Below are 18,910 nucleotides of genomic sequence, written 5' to 3' on the forward strand. Positions count from 1 at the left end.
GAAATAAACCCTTAAACCCTTCCTTCCTTACAGAAAAAACACATGTGAATAAGATTCATTTCACATGTGACAAAACATGTATTCATGTGTAAAAAAAGTGGGAATTATCACATGTGAACATGTTTTTCCATATGAAATAAATGTATTTTTGTGTTCACATGTGTTTGTGAAACTATATGTGAGTGTATGTGTGTATGTTTTTGTATGTGTGTATGTTTTTGTAAAGTAGTTGACCTCAGACAAAGGGAAACAAGTCATAAAAGCAGACTTAAGCCTGTCTGTACTGAATTTAAATGTAAATATAATTCACTGTATAAATGGCTGTGTAAAATGATGTCATTGCATTTAAATAGCAATACAAACATAACAACAACTCGACATCTGAGCATTAAGGCTAATTACAACAAGTAACAAATATCTCTAGGGAAACCTGAAATAGGTTCCTGTCAAGTGGCTTCTATGGACAGCAGTAAACTGAATGAGGGACTCTATATGGGAGGTCTTTTCTGGTAGGGGGTTACACAGGGGTCCTTACAGTTATGTTGGGGGGGCAGAGAGGTCTCTGTGTGCAAGACTGGAAAGACCTCCTCTTGAAAGATAGATGGGGATCACTGTGTGTGTTTGTGCATGTATGTGCGTGCTTATCTGTGTGTGTGTGTCTGTGTGTGCTGGGCCACTTTAAGCAGGGACTTCCACTGAAAACTCTGGCAGCGTTACGCTCTAGTCAGGCTCTGATGTTAAAGGTTTGTGGGGTCCTTCCTGTCCCTAATGCACAGAATCGTGTGTGTTCCAGCCCTGCTGCAAAGAGAGAAAGAGAGAAAGCCAGCCCAGGCCTGTCCTCTGACTGAGCCTCTGGGCCTTCTCAATGCTGTGGGATTTTTTGCAATTATGTAAATGTTGTGCTTAAAGGTGTGCTATGTAATAAGATATGCACATTTGAAATCACAGTAAATCTTTTGGCAATATTTTTATTAAACAATTAAAAATATGAAATTCATATTACTTGTCTTTGCTATGCAAATTTCCAGTTGTATTTAATATACTTGGGATTAGTTTTGAAGTTGGGCATTTTCATCATAGCACACCTTGAAGCATTTTTGGTAATTATAGAGAAAATCGCTTCTTATGGAGAGGGTCAACCTGAGAACGCTTTGCCTACTTTCTTTGTTTGCATTTCTTACTTTTCCTCAAATTAACTGAAATTAGTCATGCTTCGAATCGCAGGGTTTATTTTAAAACGCCTTTTTTCTATGATTCACATGCCTAGTGAGACATGAAATGCAAACACATATTGCAGAATAAAGGCAGGCTGTATTCAGTCTTAAGTAAGCTGCTATACATCAGTGGGAAATGGGCCAATGACTCTTCAATCTTTACTTCATAATGCTGGTGATTTCAACAGAAACGGCGAATTGTCCACCCCTGTGCTGGAGGACAGGCCACAGTAAGTCTGTTGCTAAACTCTCTTTGTGGCAAGACTGAAGCCGACCTGATCTGTACAGCACTGCTGCAGAACCCAGCTCTGGAGTCACTGTGGAGATAATGGGTAAAATGATATGAAACCCATTCAAAGTTGCCTAAGTACGTCATCAGTGTCATACTAAAATCTTGTAACTCTCATTATTTTACATCTTTTAAAAATAGCAGCCGCTCTTGTGAACATTTCACAATGAATGAACCAATACAATTCCAAAATTTCATAAAATTTGCATAAATTAAAGATTATAGATGCAAGTCTTTTACTGACAGTGACAATGGTCCTCAAAGTGGGCACTGATGCTATTTTTAATTTGGCTTATTCTCTCCACTCAAACTCAGATTGCTGGGCCCTGTTGGTCAGTTCTTGTGCCTCTTTCACTCTTTCTCTCTCTTTCTCGCTCTCTCTTTCTCTCTCCCTGCCCTGCTGTTTCCCTGCAATTCACTATAGTTTTCACTTGTTTCTCTATTTCTTTTCCCTCTTCCCCTCTCTTGACCTTTTTTTCACCGCGGCCCACCTGTGCTTTGTGACCTGAGCAGATGTTGCCCATCACCGTGCGCAACATGCCCTCAATAAGCCCTCTAATTCTAAAGCGCCTAAAGGTACATCTCTCTCTGCCACCCTCCTTATCCCACCCCCTCCCCCCGCCGAGGATGCCAACTGCCGTCGACCATCAGCCAGCCAAAGCCCTGGCCCATTAGTAACCCTCCCCTGGCACAAATGTGTTTGCTAACCTTCTCACTCAGCACTGGAAGTGGGAGAACAGGATAGGAACTGTCACACACTTTTTATCAGGCTGTTCCGGCTGCAGTCCAATAAATCTGATTTATCAGAGATTTTTACAGTAGTTTGGAATTTGATGGCTGCAGTCGTGACTTAGCACTCGTTGGAATACTGGATACCGGAATACTGAAAGGGCATTTTTCAAAGCCTTGGCCGTTTATTGCTTGATGCCTTGCCCAGAAAGCCAACCTTTTGTCTGTCTGTCTTTCTATCAAGCTCTAACAGCTGCCCGTGTGAGCTGAGTCGACGCTGTTCCAAAGAAAGCGTTCCTAGAAATTGCAGATCTTCTGTCCTCACATGGCTATCCCCATGGAAATGTCAGACAAGGAAATGTACAGTTATTAGCACACTGACAGGAAGTTATCTGGAGAAGCTCAAATATGGAGCACTGTTTTTTTTCTCCCTGTACTTTCAGTGATGAAAGGTTTGAAAACACATCTGCCACAGAGGGTTTAACAGTCACTGAACGAGACAAATGATGTTATCTCAACACCCATTTCCATCACATCCTCCTAGAAAAGATTTTGTCTTGTTGACATTTGTATAAACCCATTGAGCACAGAGAGCAACGTTTTTGAATTAGCGTCTCAGAGAACGCAAAGGTTAAGGAAAATCCCATTCTGCAATCCACATAATGTCAGTCTAAAGATAACAAAACAGAGAGACAGAGAGCATATTTGGCAGCAGGATGAGGATTCTCCAAAGGGGCATGCCAGTCCCTCTTCCCCACTCTCAAAGCCTCTCTGTGCATTCAGACTTCTCTGGCCTACTCCAGATAGGCCTGGCGCAGGCTGACCTCGGCTGGCATCCATCCTCCATCTTGTTTCTACAGGTGTGCTGTGTGTGTGCCAGATTAGGGCACCATGTTTGGAGACAACGGTCCACTGTGAAGGGCCAGTGCCTAAAAGAAGAGTGGAAATCACTCCACTATTGATGGAGCTGGTTCCTGTGTGTGCTCTGGATAGGGATAGTGGAATGTGTTCATTTAATGGATCTGCATCTGGGATAATAAATCATGTCTAGACAAGTCCTGTCGAAGAAATAAATGCATTCAATACGGCTTGTAGGCTGATGGATGGCTTTCGGATTCATCTGGATTTTAAACTTAGCTACTACACAGAGACAATGTGAAAGTGGGTCTCTGTCTTGTTAGCATCAATTAGATCTGATTTTGACTACATTTGGAGAGTTTGAGTGATTATATTATTTTATTTAAATTATTTTATTATATTTAGTGTGTTATTTCCATCAAGCCTCTTCTGTAATAAGGAAACCAGGGGCAATTCATAAGTATTATAATTTATATTCTAAATGATCATCTTTTTCACAGAGCATTTCTTTTTTTTTTTTGAAAATGAGGATATGATGTAGTCCAATCTTATTTGCTATTTTATCATCCTCCACCTTTTTTATTTATTTATCTTTTGTTTGTTTTGCTCTGGCCGACAGTTAAACTACTGAAGAAAGTTTGAACAGAGAGGTCATCGTGACTTGGATCCAAGTGCCCTTTTCAAAAAGGCCAGAGAAACCAAGTTTAATAGTGTAGGCCTTGTTCAGCTGATGGTCAGCAGTTGGAAAGCTGGAGGTTTTTAGGTGGGCCCAACCCATATTCCCATGATTATGCCTCATTTGGAGCCAAAATTCAATGGCTGAGCTTGTTTTCCAAACATGGTACTCCATGAAGTACAATAACCATTCACATTCTCCCTGCCATTTCCCCAGTTAAAAGCTAACTGATAGCTTTCATTTCATTTCATTTTCAACTCAGCTGTAAGGGTGCTCTTCCTTTCCCTCTCAGTCACTGTAATTAATCAGCTAAATGTTGTTTGCAGTTTTGTGCTGTATAAGAGTGACTGACTGGACCTGAAACTAAGAGGACCCTAATGCTGAGGTTGTATTTATTGTAATGTTCACATGTAATGGCTTCTCTGTCTCAGATGGTAATGTACTGTCTCTCAGCAGGGCGAGCCTGGAGCACAGGGACCGCCGGGCCCTCCCGGCCCCCCAGGGCCCCCTGGCTTGACTGGCGCTGGTGGACCGCCGGTAAGCTGGATAAAATTTCTACTGCAATTGTTTTTATTTTTTTTTTGTCTGCTGTAATAATGGATGTTTGTCTCACTGCAAGTAAGTCTAATGTTCAGGCATTCACTTCAGTACAATAGGCAGTCCATAGAGGCCTCAAGTATGTCTGTACATGTAGGTCTTGTATTGCAATCACTGACATGCAGCAATCATTTGTCCGTGATAAAGGGAAAACCTGGAGAACCTGGGAAACCTGGAAAGGACCTGAGGGTAAGTGTGTGCATACATACTATGGAACAAATGTCATCCAGAAGCCAGATGTGAAATATCAAAATATATCATACTCATTGCTACAACCCAAGAATTGTTGTTGGCAGTGTTTGTTTGTCTATACACCTGAGATTCATGATTAATGTTTCATGTTTCAAGATAGTATTTAAATGATTTTCTTGTTTTTCATTGGCAGATGCTGCCAGGAATGAAGGTAAGATCACTTTAGATATAAAAGAAATTTCATATTTTATTGTTAAAAACAAATAAAATAGTGTCATTTCTGTGATTTGTCAAACAGGTCTGTGATTTGTCAGAGATCTTAATTGCGTATTACAACCTGCTAGAATATGACTATTGCAGAGTCGCAGCTTTACCCCTTCTAAGCTTCGCTCCAGCTGTTTTAATCGCATTTGTCCTCAAATGGGTTGTAAACAGGCCTAAGGTTCATGCAAAGTTCTGCAGTTTGCTGGGTGGGTCCCATCTCCTGCTGCCAGCACAGAAGGGGTGGATACGCCGCATTTCGCTCGTCTATGTTAGCATTGGATAAAACTACATTTCCCTTGATGCATTAATTGTCATGGGTTATTTAGGTTGGGGAATTTTAATTGTGGTACACTGAGACATGCAAGACCTATAAAGCAGCACACCCTGGCTCTCTATTAAAACAACACACCACTTCAAATCTCAGCAGGAGCTGGAGAACTGATCACCGTTCTGTGGATAATCAGTTCATTATAAAATACCTTGCAGAAAAGGTGGCCGCCTCATTTTACGGCTGGATGTCAATTTCGGAAAATACACCAAATGATCCAAAATATGAGAATATAAGGAAATAAAAAAAACACTTTTCAGTAAAAAAGTATTTACTGTATGGTCTTAGGCCAGTGGGTTCAGACAGTCACACTGGGAGGAATGAAATAAGAGGAACTGTTATGTTATTTTATGACTGTGTTGAATTTTCTTTCCTTTTTCTTTACAGGGTGAGCCAGGAGTACCAGGTCAAAAGGTGAGTCAATAAATACAATAATTTTTTTCTCTGATTATCAAGAATATGAATTTACATAGAATGAATAAAGGGATCATGAGAAATCACATGAGTAGGAGATACATCACTGACACATGTTGACCAGAAAATTGTGTGAAATACAGCGTGCAGAAGAACATACACATGAATGTGTGAATCCCAGTTATCCATTTCAGATCAGGAGTTAATATGTAGTAAAGACATAGATTAATTAGATTCAGATCACCTAGTATTCAAAAAGTATTCAAATCACCTGTTGCATGTTCAACATCCTGCTGGCTTTTTCACTTCTTTCACTACACGCCTCTGACGTATTGTGTGTTCTCTATTCTCTCAGGGTGATCGTGGTGAGACAGGCCTAAGTGGACCTGAAGGCTCCAAGGTAAGCATCTTTCTTAAAGATTTCATTAAGCTACAATATACAACCTGTCATCTGGGACAATTAATTTCTCATTTTTACCCAAACGTTAATTAATTATGACACGTATTATTAGGTACCATTGTCAGTGAAGTCTTCACTCTACACTGAGAATTAATTTACTTAATTGAAATGTGAACACTTTCATATGATTAAAGCATATTGGCGCTGTCACACAAAAAAAACGTTTCTGTCCAAAATAGCAACTTTACAGGAGGCAGAAAAACTGCAATGGAATGCAAAAAGATTGTATTCCAGGTCATTTTGGAGCATTTCTATTGGTCCATTCGTAATGATATTTTGACAAAATATAAAGAACAACTGCCAAATTCAAATTATATAAAAAAACTGTGCATGGCTAAAATGTTTTTACATGTAAGAAACACATGTAACCTATATTAAACAGACCGCTATGTGCAGTCCATGCACGCAAAAAGGAAGAGACTGTGAAGAATAAACAGTGCACACCCTCTCTCTTGATATCTCATCATAATCAGTTTACTCGCTCTTTTCCCAAAGCTTAAGCGATTCTCACAGACTCCCACATGCATACTTTCTCTGTCTCTCTGTCTTTCTCTCTCAGATGTAGCCAGCTAATGTTGCTCGGCTTCCGTGATCGCATGACTTTTCCACAGCAGCTCTCTTCACATTTCCCTCATGCCTCATATTCCTTTGTGTTATCAGTGTCATAATTTCCCCATTACACAGACACTCATGTGCACTTACGGACACCCACAAACACGCACATATCCCACTGTAGTCATTTCCCTTCAAAACATATCTTGCCAGAACAGCAAAGCATGTGATTGACACTTTTGTGAGGACTACTCACTGTAGCTCTGGCTGCATGTGTTTTTCTCTTTGAATTTCAATGAACCTCACCATGAAAATAGCCCACACGCTTCGTACTGTGTAACCTTGATTTTGGATAACGTCTTTGCACATTTGAACCCTGGAACAACCTGCTGCTCTATTCCCTCACTATCTGGCCCTGTAAACTCCGGCGTCTCTTCGCAGACAGCGTGGATACTTTCCCATGCACGCATCCAGATCACATCTCAGGCCAGGTTATGAGTAACCACCTCATACGGGGCACAGCAGGAAAACGCCTTGTTATCCTTTTAAAAACACTGAATACTGGATTAAGTTTGTATTCAGATGTTTTTGTTTTAGAAATGTTTCAAGTCAGCCCAGGTGGAACCTAATACAGGGGACATTCCGAGCACTTCCGAAGGCCTAAGGTGGAGGTTTTGTGTGCATGGACTGCACCACCTAGTGGCGGCTTTAGGGCTTTGCTGTAGGCATGCTTTGATTCCAGCTGGCGTGAATCTCTAAAGGGCAGATTCATCTTTATGAAAGCAGAATAAAAATGATGTCTGTGCCTTGGAGACCTAAGACCATTTTCTACCAAGCTCCAGATTCTAACTCTGACAAGATGCATCTTTGTGAAAAAGCACAACTTTCTTGAGCCAAGGAAATGACTGACAAGTCAAAGCTTAAAATTAGAGAAAACATATGTGATCCAGTGCATTACCAACACTGTTAGTCAAAAGGTGGCCTATCCTTCTTCTCTGAAGCATTTATATCCTATAACGTAGTACCTGTCTTGTGCCTGGATGTCTTTATATCTACTAAACATTGTCAAGTCATGCTGCTATGCAAAGAAATAAATATGTTCCTAAGCGCAATTCTTCTGAAAAGGAAACATTGGGGGTTATTTAGATAGGTAGTGTTGTAGATGTGGAAAATGCTCTGTTCCGTTGATTTTCATTCAGTTTAGACACCAGCTATGGAATGGTTAGCTATTTTGGGATCAGAGGCTTATCATGCTGGCTTTTTGCCTTGTTAATGGCTTTTGTTTTTAAAGCACAGCATGTCATGATGACTGATTCTCTGCTTTTTCCTTCAATCTGTTTTCCTAGGGATCCAAAGGGGATCAAGGTCTGAAGGTAAGGCCAAGTTTGTGTTTCTGGAATTGATGGTTGCTCACATGACAGTTTTCCAAGCACAGAAGATTACTGGCATGGTTGCACTCCATTTAAAAGTAGATTCAGAGGACTTATTTTACTCCTCATTGAAAGTAAGCACAGGCATTTAGGCATGATTGGACCATCCATTTCGTTCTCAGTATTCCATTCAGCTTTATGGACCTGTTAACCTACCTATTTTATAAAGAGTGCAGTAGGTAGGCCAGTGCATCTGCAGGAGTGATTACACAATGTCATTTGGCTGTTTCTCAGTGGGAATATTTTCAGTCTGTAAACATGTGTGGGTGGTACATTAAGTTTACACCTGCTTGTGCACAAATAGCCCCCAGAGGCCAGAAACTATTCTGCCTGTCTATCTCGTGAATGCTGAGTATTGTCTTCCGTCGCCAGCAGTGCTAGAGAAGCTCCACCAAAATGTGTGTGTGTGGGCTGGCAAGAGACAGCAGAGACAGAAGCTGGGTGTGATGTCTTAAATAAAGCCTGGGCTCTTATCAGTGTGTGTCGGGAGGGGGGGGGGTTGGGGGGGGGATTATGCAGGGGCTTGGTCTGTCTGAGACCAAACGGAAAATATCCGTACAGATAATAGCGCTGTGATATGAAGTCTAAGGCCTTCTTATATGTTCCATCCCTTGGGGAAAACTGAAAAAAGAATGCATTGCATTGAATTATGAATTCAATTATATGCATTATTTCATCATTTCTACATTGATAGAAAATATTACACAGTGAACTGCAGTTAATGACACAGTTATTACCAATGAAAACAAACTGTAAAACTGTACTGAGGTAATAGAATTTATTTCACTTACATTTACACACCCACACACACATCCTGGCCCTTTCCTGCTCTGTCTCAGGCTCTCAGGACCACCCTGTGAGGACCTGATGCTTAGTTCAAGAGGCAGTCTCCTCTTAGATGTGCTTCCTCCCTGACTTACAGCACATGGCTTCTTTCCAGAACATGCCATAAGGCGATGCTCACTCATGCCTCTATAAGATTCCCATTTGGGTCTGCTGGACAATGTGTGTGTGTGTGTGTGTGTGTGTGTGTTTGTGTGTGTGTGTCTACACCCATGTATATTTGTGCTTTGCTGTGTTGAATATGTCTCCACCTGCATGTTGTGTAGGGTGAAGAGGGGAAGATGGGACTCCTAGGAGAGAAGGTACCCTGTCTGAGAAGCATGTGTACTATATGCAGCATGGTGTGAGCTTGGGCTATTTTTTAAAGCAGGGTGCTAATAGCATGTATAAAGTCATATGAAAATAATTGCTGCTGTATTCATTATTGTTATGATACAATATATACAGCTACTATTAGTTGCACCTATTGCTGACACAGATGTGCAAATGCACACACTCAGCTTATCTAGACCCTGTAGAGCATTGCATAGCCAATATAACAGTACTCATAAAGGTGTGCCTATATGCACCATGCTTAATGCCAGGTGTGGGCTAGAGGGGTTTAAAGCCACCCTGTGTTCTCTAGAATGATAGTGCTCTATCAAATACTTTGGGGATGAGTTGGGGATAGCTTTGATTCTGCATAGATGATCTTTCAGTGGATTACCATGCTGGTCGAAGATGGTTTATAATGGTTAATACTGGCCTGGTGCTGATGTGGTGCTTGTTGAGTAGAATATCAAAGGTCAGAACACAGCAAATGCAGGTATATACTAGTCTGGTGCTGGTGTGTTGCTGGTTGATGATGTTTTTTCTCCTTCTTTAACATAAAAAACCTGGCTGTTGTTCTTTACATTGTGTTAGAGTTCCCTGATGACTAAACCAATAGAAATGACTTATATTCAAATCTTATTCCATATTAATCCATATACGTTTTTTCCTTCTTTAAAATTAACATTTTGGAGCTATACGTTTTTTCACATGGTAGCAACAAAATGCTGGTTTGTGCACAGTATTATGTAGCACAGTAGTTTTTGCTGGTGACTGGCTATAATGATCCATGCTGGGTAGCAGGAAAGACAAGCATTTTGCAAAACTCAACTGCCACTAGCCACTGCACAACTATAGCTACAATATGTGACCTGACATAGACAGCTGCATGCAAAATGTCAGTCACAAAGATACTTTGCCAAAGGGCTATTTTATGGAAGAGGAAACTGCTATGTTCATTGCTAGGAGCAGAGACTAGGAGTGACTGCTTCTCCTGATATCTGTTCTCCTCATGCTGATTCTCTGGAGCCTCCTGTTTTTTTGCACCTTGATGACCCGTACCCACTTTATTTTCCCACCTGTTATCCTCTCTGCCAAGTACACTGCAATGCTGTAGCTTGCTAGGCCCGTTACCATGACGATGACTTGTGCAGGTTGCTCAGCACGTGGCAGTAGCGTGTGTGTTTTGTGTGTCTGTTTTCCCCATTAAACTCCGAAGACGGTCTGTGGCGAGGGAAAAGGCTAAAGCTGCATAATATAGACACGCTGTCAGCACTGCAATCACTAGACTGGCGCGACTCAGGAGGAAGTTCAGAAGATAGAGAGGAGACGGCTACAACTTCAGTGGCTAACGGCAGCTCCGTCTGTGTCTCAAATCTCTGTTTAATAAGACCGCTAGCGGCTTACTTTTTTCCCTAAGGTGGAGAGAGAGCATACCCAGAGTCTCTATATTTCACACACAGTTGTAAGAGCTTATGCGCATACATTGGAGCTGTTTGGATGCTTCTGCCAACACAGACCCCTTGAGTTAGGAGAAATGGAGGGTGCAATGCTGTTGCATGAGATACTTTAAAAATAAAGGTTTTGAGGACACCATAGAAGACATACTTTTGGTTCCCTAAAGAACCTTCTGAATGGAATTGTTCTGTAAAGAAATATATTTTTAAGCTTTTTCATTCTGTGGGGAACCTCCAAAGAATGAAAAGGCTATTTAGGAACTGAAGGCTTTTCTGAGCCAAATAAACATATAGGAAACTCTATTTTTAAGTCATGTGGAAATGATTTGGAATGATGTGGAATTGCCCATCAACCCTTCCCACAACTCAACTCGAACAGATAAGATGACAGTACTGACATTTATTAGCATATATTAAATGTATTCGGCTGACATCCTTCTCCAAACCTATAATTCCTTATAATATGTCCCTTGACAGATGGAGATCATGTTTCGAACGCAGTCTATATGCCTCAACCGCAGTGGGATAAAGTAATGCACTGAATTTCATTTGTTTAAAATATGTACATAATTTCCACAGGAATAAAATATATCAACACGCTTATTCTCCTCTGTAAATCAACTGTAGGACAAATGTTAGCACCTTAGCTGTTTTATTCAAGTGGAGATGATCTTCATGCTTTGTTGAAGTAAAACCAGTGTTTTGCCTTTTTTACCCATATAGAACAGATCTGAGAGATCTTCTCTGAGGTGTTTTTGCCCTTGCACAGTCTCAGTCCACACACTGATAGACTGATAAATCATCTGCAGCCTGTGTTAATCCACTCACAGCAAGTTCAGCGAGCTGTCCACAGTGTGTCAGGTGATCCTGCGCTAAAATAAGAGCTCACACAGAGGATGAAGAGATGATGATGACGAATAGCAAAGATGACAAGTATAGTATGACCTTACTGGAAAAAGAGCAGATCAAAGAGACTTCCGCTTCCCGCCGGACGCTTTGGGGATGCAGAGTCTCTATGTCTCTCTCTCACTCTCTCTCTCTGGGGTGATTAAAGTTCTCACTCATCACTGTATCCCTCCGTTTTCCCCACCACCACACAGCCACGCTCTTTCATCTTCCAGGAACTGTAGACACAAAGCTCCCTCCCCAGTCAGTTTTCGCTCCTTTTCATCTGCTGTACTCATTTCTGACCCCCATACACAATTAACAGCCTTATTGGGCCCCATTTCTTTTCAGTCCTATATAGTTCTTTAACTACTAGGTAATAACATTTCATACTCATATTTCAAGTGAACTGATCATTAGTGTGGTGACAGGTATGATTTAGTGCACTGTAGCATAATAAAGTTTAGCATACTTGAGTCGGCTACGGGCCACATCCAGCATCGTTACCACACGGGCAACAGGTCTTGCCCAACATCGCAACCATGCCATTAGCATGCCGACTACGGGCATTGTACAACATCGCCACCACAGTGTTAGCACACTGGCTATGGGCCTCATCCAACATTGCTACCGAGGCGTTAGCATGGCCTGGCTTGCTTAGTGGAAAGCGAATCTCAGGATTTTTGTATTAAACGTTGATGTGTAACAGACTTATAAGTGGATTCCAACATTATTTGGCACACTACATCTATAAAATGACCTCCTTTGTATGGTTTGAGATGAGCGTGATGTATGCATGCAGATTACACAATGCTAATAGATTAATTATGGTTTCAGAAAGTTAGCTCGCTATATTAGCCTTGTAGTTGCAGAACAGTACAGCCTTTGGCCCAACAGTTGAAAAGAGGGCTTTGTTTGCCACATTATTTTTTAAAGTGAACTACATAACTAATTCTGTGTTATTCCACAGATAAAGCTAGCATAGCCAAAAGAAAGTGCATTCTTACTGAATCATTTGCTCCTTGTTGTCCTTTCTTCCTCTTATGTTGAGAGTGGCCAGTGAAGTCTGAAAATGCAGGATTTCTGATCTACATGTCATCAGATATTTTCATAATGTAGCTGATTGGTTCACAGTTTGATTGTCATGCACAGACCAATGCTTTCCATCAGCTTATAGGTGTTAATAAGTAAGAGGAGTTTATAATATATAATATACCTATAATATAGGTTTATAAGTAAGAGGAATGTCTGGTGGCAGTCATAAGTGTAGAGAACAATAGTAGGTTAGGGACCGGACCTTTTTATAGACTTGTTCTTACGTAGAAGGTGAGATTTAGTTTTTACTGTCTGTCCATAAATTTACGTACGGTTGGCAACCCTTCCCCCAACAGCATGTCCATGACAGGTTGGTGGTTATAGTGTCAGCTGAGCATGCAGCAGCTACATCTCCAGACCAAAGCCCCTCAGAAGTGCCTGGGATCATTAGCACACGCTCATGCCACACTTATTCACACACACACATAGTTCGTCTCCATATCGCTTGACAATGCGTGACCCTTCCAAGGATTCTGCCCACAGCACCTGTTAGAGTCTCACATAGTGTGCAGAGAGAGAGAGAGAGAGAGAGAGGGAGAGAGAGAGTGGCGCGTGTGGTCAGAGAGGAGAGGAGTGTGCCAAAGCCCGGCTCTGCCACCTGCCTTCTGCTCAGACCCACTGGAGTCTGCATTCCATCTCTGTCCTCTTAGACTCCGCCCAGGGTGCCCTCTGTCTGCCTGTGTCTGACTGCTGGCACTTGTGCTTTCTTTGGAGGCTTTTAGAATTCCAAGGACATTTGCTGAATTGCTAATTTTGTGGTTGCGCATGACTCAGTAACAGAGCTGAGCTGGCATTTTACCAGTGTGTTTGGCATGACTAGATCTAGAGGTCTGTCAGGTATTCCAGACATGTTTTGGACAGGCTTCTGATTCAAACTCTTATTCTGACAAACATTGAAATCTGCTAAATTGATGCTGGTTTTCCAGGGTGAGCGAGGAATGCCCGGAATTCCTGGGAAACAAGGAGTGAAGGTAGTTTGCCTGGAATTTGCCTTTGATTATCCACTACGGCTTTGTTCACACAGTAGAGCCAATCGGATGTGGTTCAGTAACCTCAGTGCACATTGCATGTCACAAGTAACCAAATCATCTGGTTGTCCAAATCATCATAGTAAGGGTGCAAGTGTTTACGCTAACAAAAGTAGGGCAAAAGCAGGATTTTTTTGGTGCTCATTCTGACATGAATTAAAATGTAAAAAATAATAAATGAATAAATAGTGACTTAGCTGATCTGAGGTCAAATCTGAGGTCAAACTGATGCATGTGTCTAGAAATCTGAATTAGACTTGAAAACACATGCAGATGAGGCCTGCAGCAAAAATGTGTTTGTCGAGTTCCAGGGTTCAGTGTGGCTTGCTGTAGACTGCATTGTAAATCTTTCCTTATTACTATATATGGTAAAAAAAAGTTTGATCTGTCTCTGATCAGAACCTCAGATCCATTCTACTTTCTCTGTGTGTCTCATATGAGAGCCAGGAGTCATCAAACACATTCTCCACCGTAGAGCACGTTGTTGAAGAGACAAACGTGTTGTTCAGACAGCTTATTTGCACATTGTATCCAGATACTCATCCTGCATGCAATCTGAGGAATTACTGCACGCTGGGCCTGAGTGCTCCAGCGACAAGCAGTCATCTAATTACACTAATAACATAGCATGAGAGAATTTCTATTAAACTAGAGTCTCATGAAGCACATTATTTGTGCATGGCTTCCCCTCTCTATTTGTAGCTTGGTGGTCGCGAGCAATGAGAGAGCATGTGGAAGAGCCTAACTGAGTGTAATACAACTAACTGAGTGTAATACAACTCCAGCTGTATCTGCAGATAACTAGCCTGATGTTCGCTCATTAGGCAGAGCCAACCCAGACATGAAACAAATGGCTATCATGTGTTCTTTACTATGAATAACATGCTGCTGCCAGTGATCAGCTATTTGCGTGCTTGCAACTTGCGAAGCTTGAGAAGCAGATCTAAATATTGATATCAAAGCATGTTGTTTAATTATTGCACTAGAAATCCTGGCGTCCAAGCGATGCAGAAGGTTTACAGTTAATGTCAGCATTTGTTTGTTTCAGCTCACGCGATTTGTATTGATGCTGAATGTATGAAAAAAAAGCCATGATTAAAAAAAATGATCTTCAGGTCTGTCGATGAGATGAGGCACGGCCTGCAGTCTGGAAAACTCTGGTTGAGTTTCAGAGTTCAAGAGTTTGCTTACGGTTTTTGCTCCTCTTTCTTCTCTATGTCTTTCTTCTTCTTTTCTGTCCTTGACCCTGCTGGTCACATGCTTCAGGGAGAGGCTGGTTTTCCAGGGGCTCCTGGGCGAAAGGTAAAGGCCTGGAAAATTTACAGCCTTAGGCTTAAGAGAATGGCAAATCAAGATAAATAATGGGGCTTTCTATTATTGTAAAGGGTCAAGCAGGTCTTTCTGGTATTCCCGGGAAGCGAGGATATAAGGTAGGCCTGAAATGGGCTTGAATGTAGCATGAGGTTCTCTCAAGATTGTGTTCTTGCTATGTGCGTCTCTGTGTTTCTGTAGTTTTTTTTTTTAACGGCACTGACTAAGAGAATGTATTACACATTACTTATTTTTTCCTTATATGCTCATTATTTTTTGTTGATTTTTGTAATTCCCACATGTCTGCGCATGACAGTGTGGAATGAAGGCCTGGCTCCATTTGTTTTCATTGACATTTCTGTTTTACCACCTTTCATTATCATAGTTGTTACTAGCTATAAGTTCTTTGTTTTAGGCTGACGTTTAACAGTGTTTTAGTGCACTTACCCGTGTTTCACTGCTAATGGGGAACAGTGCACTGACCTGTCATTTTGCTTGGTAATAGTGTTTAGTAAAAGTAAAATAATGCTATTCAGTCATTTGGACTCATCTAATCAAATTACATTAATAAGTGAACATGTATTAGTATATCTTCTACAGAACACAACCTTAAATATGAAATTTTTATTAATTTGACATTAGAAAAATACACAGATTCTTACATATTCTGTTACCTTTGTCTATGCTGCATTTTATCTTTGCCCCAAGTATGTTAAATTCAGCACACACTGTTATTGTGCATTAAAATGTCCAGACCTGTGTTCTACTAACAGTACATGTAATTTGACCAGGGGAGCCCAAATGTTTGCATTATGACTGTATGATGCTTCTAATGTGAATGACTACAGCAAGTCAGAACTGCATTTGAGTAATGTTCAATGACACTGAGCTGGTTCACTTGGCAGGGCGAAAAGGGAGAGCCTAGCTCTTCAGGAGTTGCCATAAAAGGAGAACCAGGAACACCAGGATTGCCTGGACCCAAGGTACTGTAGAGGCTAGGGTGAACAATGGGTTCTAAGTGGGATTGCTGTCTTATTGATAACCAGTTGATCAGACCAGTGATCAGGCTGTTGACCAGTATGATTTTTCTTACAGGGTGACAGAGGTGATCAAGGCATTAAGGTTGGCAGCACTGTTGTTATTACTGGCATTAAAAAATGCACTCAATATTGCATGATACATTAACGCTTGTTAATGTTGTACTTTTTTGTGTTTGGTATGCAGTACACATGCAGTAACACTTTTTTCAATATTTTTCTGCAGGGTGAAGCAGGACCTGAAGGCCCATCTGGACCAAGAGTGAGTTCAAACTCAAACCTTTCATAGACTTTTATTATTTGTGTTTAGTATGTGCTGTTTAGATATATACTGTATATATCATTTTTGCTCATTAGGGTCCTCCAGGTCCAACAGGAGAACCAGGAAAAACGTTAATCAACAACAATGAGAATGTATGTTCTCCTTCTTTCTTGCATCTATGAAAATTAATGCTTGTTTATTTAGTTATATAGTTAATTAAGCAGCCTATTTAGATATTGAAGCACCAAGTAAAATTATCGAATAAAGTGTTTTTTATTTTTCAGGACATTCGTAATGTGCATCTAATGGTAAGTCTTCAGTACACTAACACGGTAAGAGCACATATGTACATATTACACTAATTCAGTATACTTACTTGAATAATTATGTGTCATTAGGGCCCACCTGGTCTGCCTGGTCCTCCAGGGCCTCCTGGGTCACCTGGCACTAAGGTAACGAACCTTACGAATTCTTACTATCGTGGTTGTCATGTATTTGACTGGGGATTCATTGTAATGTCATTTCACGGTATATTTTCTTCACATTCCAATTTCCAAACTCTTTTTGATGCTCAGGGTGAAGTTGGGCTTCCTGGACCTCCTGGTCTTGATGGAGAAAAGGTACAAATTGAGTTCCAGTGTCCTTATTGTGCTTTATAGACTGTAGTTCTTGGCATGTTGGCATAATACAGGTTAATCAAAGCCGATCAATCAAACTGATATTGATTGATGAAATGTTTCAGGGTCCTCGAGGAAAATCAGGAGAGGTAGGACCCGTCGGCCCCCCAGGACCTGAGGGCCCACGAGGAGAAGGCGGAGTCATGGGCTTCCCTGGGCCTAAAGGAGATAAGGGAGACATGGGTCCCTCTGGATCACCTGTGAGTGTTTAAACCTGTTCTCTCTGTGTTCTCTCTGTGTTCAAGAAAATGTGGTTTATTGGTTGCTGAGCTGTATAATGTCAGTACTAGAAATTTTGATGTGTGGGCAGCATTGCGTTCATCAATAAACAGTGGTCAAATAAATTTTGCAATTAATTTGAGGTTCTATAAATTCAAAATTTCATTTCTTGCACTATTAGGCAGTATTAACTGATTCCCAAAAACTGCCTACCCCGGCAGCCCTTAACCTCATAATTAATCTCATCATTCCTTCCCCATTCTGTAGGGTTTAGATGGCCCTACTGGCGAAAAAGGGGTTGCAGGGCCTCCTGGCCCCATTGGATTACCAGGCTCAATGGTACGCAATGGTGCCCCTCAAGACGAAGAATGTTGTTGAGGCATCAGAGGACACCTGTGTGCAGTGTATTGTGGTGCTCTTCCCATTATATTGTGATGACTATTAGTGAAATGGTTGAATATGTTTTTATTTGGTTCCTCAGGGTCAAAAAGGTGAACCTGGTGAGAAGGGAGAGAAAGCAGACTTGGTAAATACTCCCATCCATTTGTATAGATCACTTTATGCAGTTGTAAATGCTGCTTTCAGATCCAGAAATTTGACATGAGACAAGATAACAGTCTAACAATCTAAACCAACTAAAGTGAAGCAGTATGTTTATCTTATACAGTGACTGTTCTGGACTAAAATATATACCTGACTAATAACAATACCTTCTCAATTTTTTTTAGGTCTATGGGCCTCCAGGACCTCCAGGGCCTGCAGGGCCTGTTGGGCCAATGGTGAGGATGTCATGTACTATTTTGGCTAATATTATGTTTGGTTAAACCAGATGAAACGGTACTCTCAGCATGCACAATATCTATATTATACAATATTTTTCAAAAATGAATTATGTTAACACTTTAGCAATCACATCTGTGTAACCCAAACCGAGGCCAGAGTAAAGGAGCAGCATACGTGGAAAAGTTCTTAAACACATGCTGAGCTCAGTTATTTGATTGTTTTTGGCCTGTCTCTGTCCTGGCACCTCCGAAGTAGTTGACTTGTCATTAAGACAGATAGACTATTAATGAGATTTATTCATGTGTCAAAGCAAAAACCTCTAAAGTACAGCTTTAGAAGAGATTACAGCATCCCCAAGGACTTTCTTAAATGTTTTCATTTACATTTTTGTCATTTGTGATGATGTCCCATAATTAAAGACATGACTCAAATACACATTCTCGTCTGCTTTTCAGGGATCTCCAGGATTGTCAGGGCAAAAGGTGGGGATGTTTCTGTGCTGCAGTATCTATAGTATCTATATATCACACATTTAAGAGCCTCTTTTTGGTAATTAATCTCAAAATAATCCTCTGCTTGTGTTTGCCAGGGGGAGCCAGGAGTGGGTCTGAGAGGAGAGAAAGGGGCGTCTGGACAGAAAGGAGAAAAAGGAGACCGGGGCCATTTGGGACTCCCTGTAAGTACACCCCCCTATTATAGCACGCACATAGCAAGTTTGGTGACTGATAACAGGTTCAGTAATATAGTCAGTCAATATGAAACAAACTTTTCCTCTCATCTAAATCATTTGAGGTAGAGTTGTGCTCATAAACACCTTGATATGACTAATGTGCTAGTGGCAATGCTGTTGACACTGGGCATCGCTGGCTAATGGCTTATTGGTTGCAGTGGTGTCAATTTGCATGAATCAGCGAGTGTCTTTGTGTTTCCTGAGCAATTGCAGTCAGCTTTTCTGGGGTTAGTTGATCAACTGTATACAAAACTGTTTACGCTAACAAGTA

General features: G+C 41.0%; 1 protein-coding gene across 1 annotated transcript in view; it reads left to right on the forward strand.

Moving 5' to 3' along the window:
• col13a1 (collagen, type XIII, alpha 1) overlaps positions 1-18,910 on the forward strand; it is a 52,754-nt gene that overhangs the window by 23,211 nt on the left and 10,633 nt on the right. Inside the window, exons 12-33 of the mRNA XM_072677959.1 lie at positions 2,017-2,079; positions 4,220-4,303; positions 4,511-4,552; positions 4,749-4,766; positions 5,535-5,561; positions 5,917-5,961; positions 7,920-7,946; positions 14,887-14,922; positions 15,006-15,050; positions 15,837-15,914; positions 16,027-16,053; positions 16,195-16,230; positions 16,326-16,382; positions 16,515-16,538; positions 16,629-16,682; positions 16,806-16,850; positions 16,973-17,107; positions 17,394-17,465; positions 17,608-17,652; positions 17,855-17,905; positions 18,365-18,391; positions 18,499-18,585. Coding sequence (XP_072534060.1) covers positions 2,017-2,079; positions 4,220-4,303; positions 4,511-4,552; positions 4,749-4,766; positions 5,535-5,561; positions 5,917-5,961; positions 7,920-7,946; positions 14,887-14,922; positions 15,006-15,050; positions 15,837-15,914; positions 16,027-16,053; positions 16,195-16,230; positions 16,326-16,382; positions 16,515-16,538; positions 16,629-16,682; positions 16,806-16,850; positions 16,973-17,107; positions 17,394-17,465; positions 17,608-17,652; positions 17,855-17,905; positions 18,365-18,391; positions 18,499-18,585 — 1,125 coding nt within the window. The remainder of the gene's footprint in view (positions 1-2,016; positions 2,080-4,219; positions 4,304-4,510; positions 4,553-4,748; positions 4,767-5,534; positions 5,562-5,916; positions 5,962-7,919; positions 7,947-14,886; positions 14,923-15,005; positions 15,051-15,836; positions 15,915-16,026; positions 16,054-16,194; positions 16,231-16,325; positions 16,383-16,514; positions 16,539-16,628; positions 16,683-16,805; positions 16,851-16,972; positions 17,108-17,393; positions 17,466-17,607; positions 17,653-17,854; positions 17,906-18,364; positions 18,392-18,498; positions 18,586-18,910) is intronic.

Source organism: Salminus brasiliensis, chromosome 4 (assembly GCF_030463535.1).
Source record: "Salminus brasiliensis chromosome 4, fSalBra1.hap2, whole genome shotgun sequence".
Classification (NCBI taxonomy): domain Eukaryota; kingdom Metazoa; phylum Chordata; class Actinopteri; order Characiformes; family Bryconidae; genus Salminus; species Salminus brasiliensis.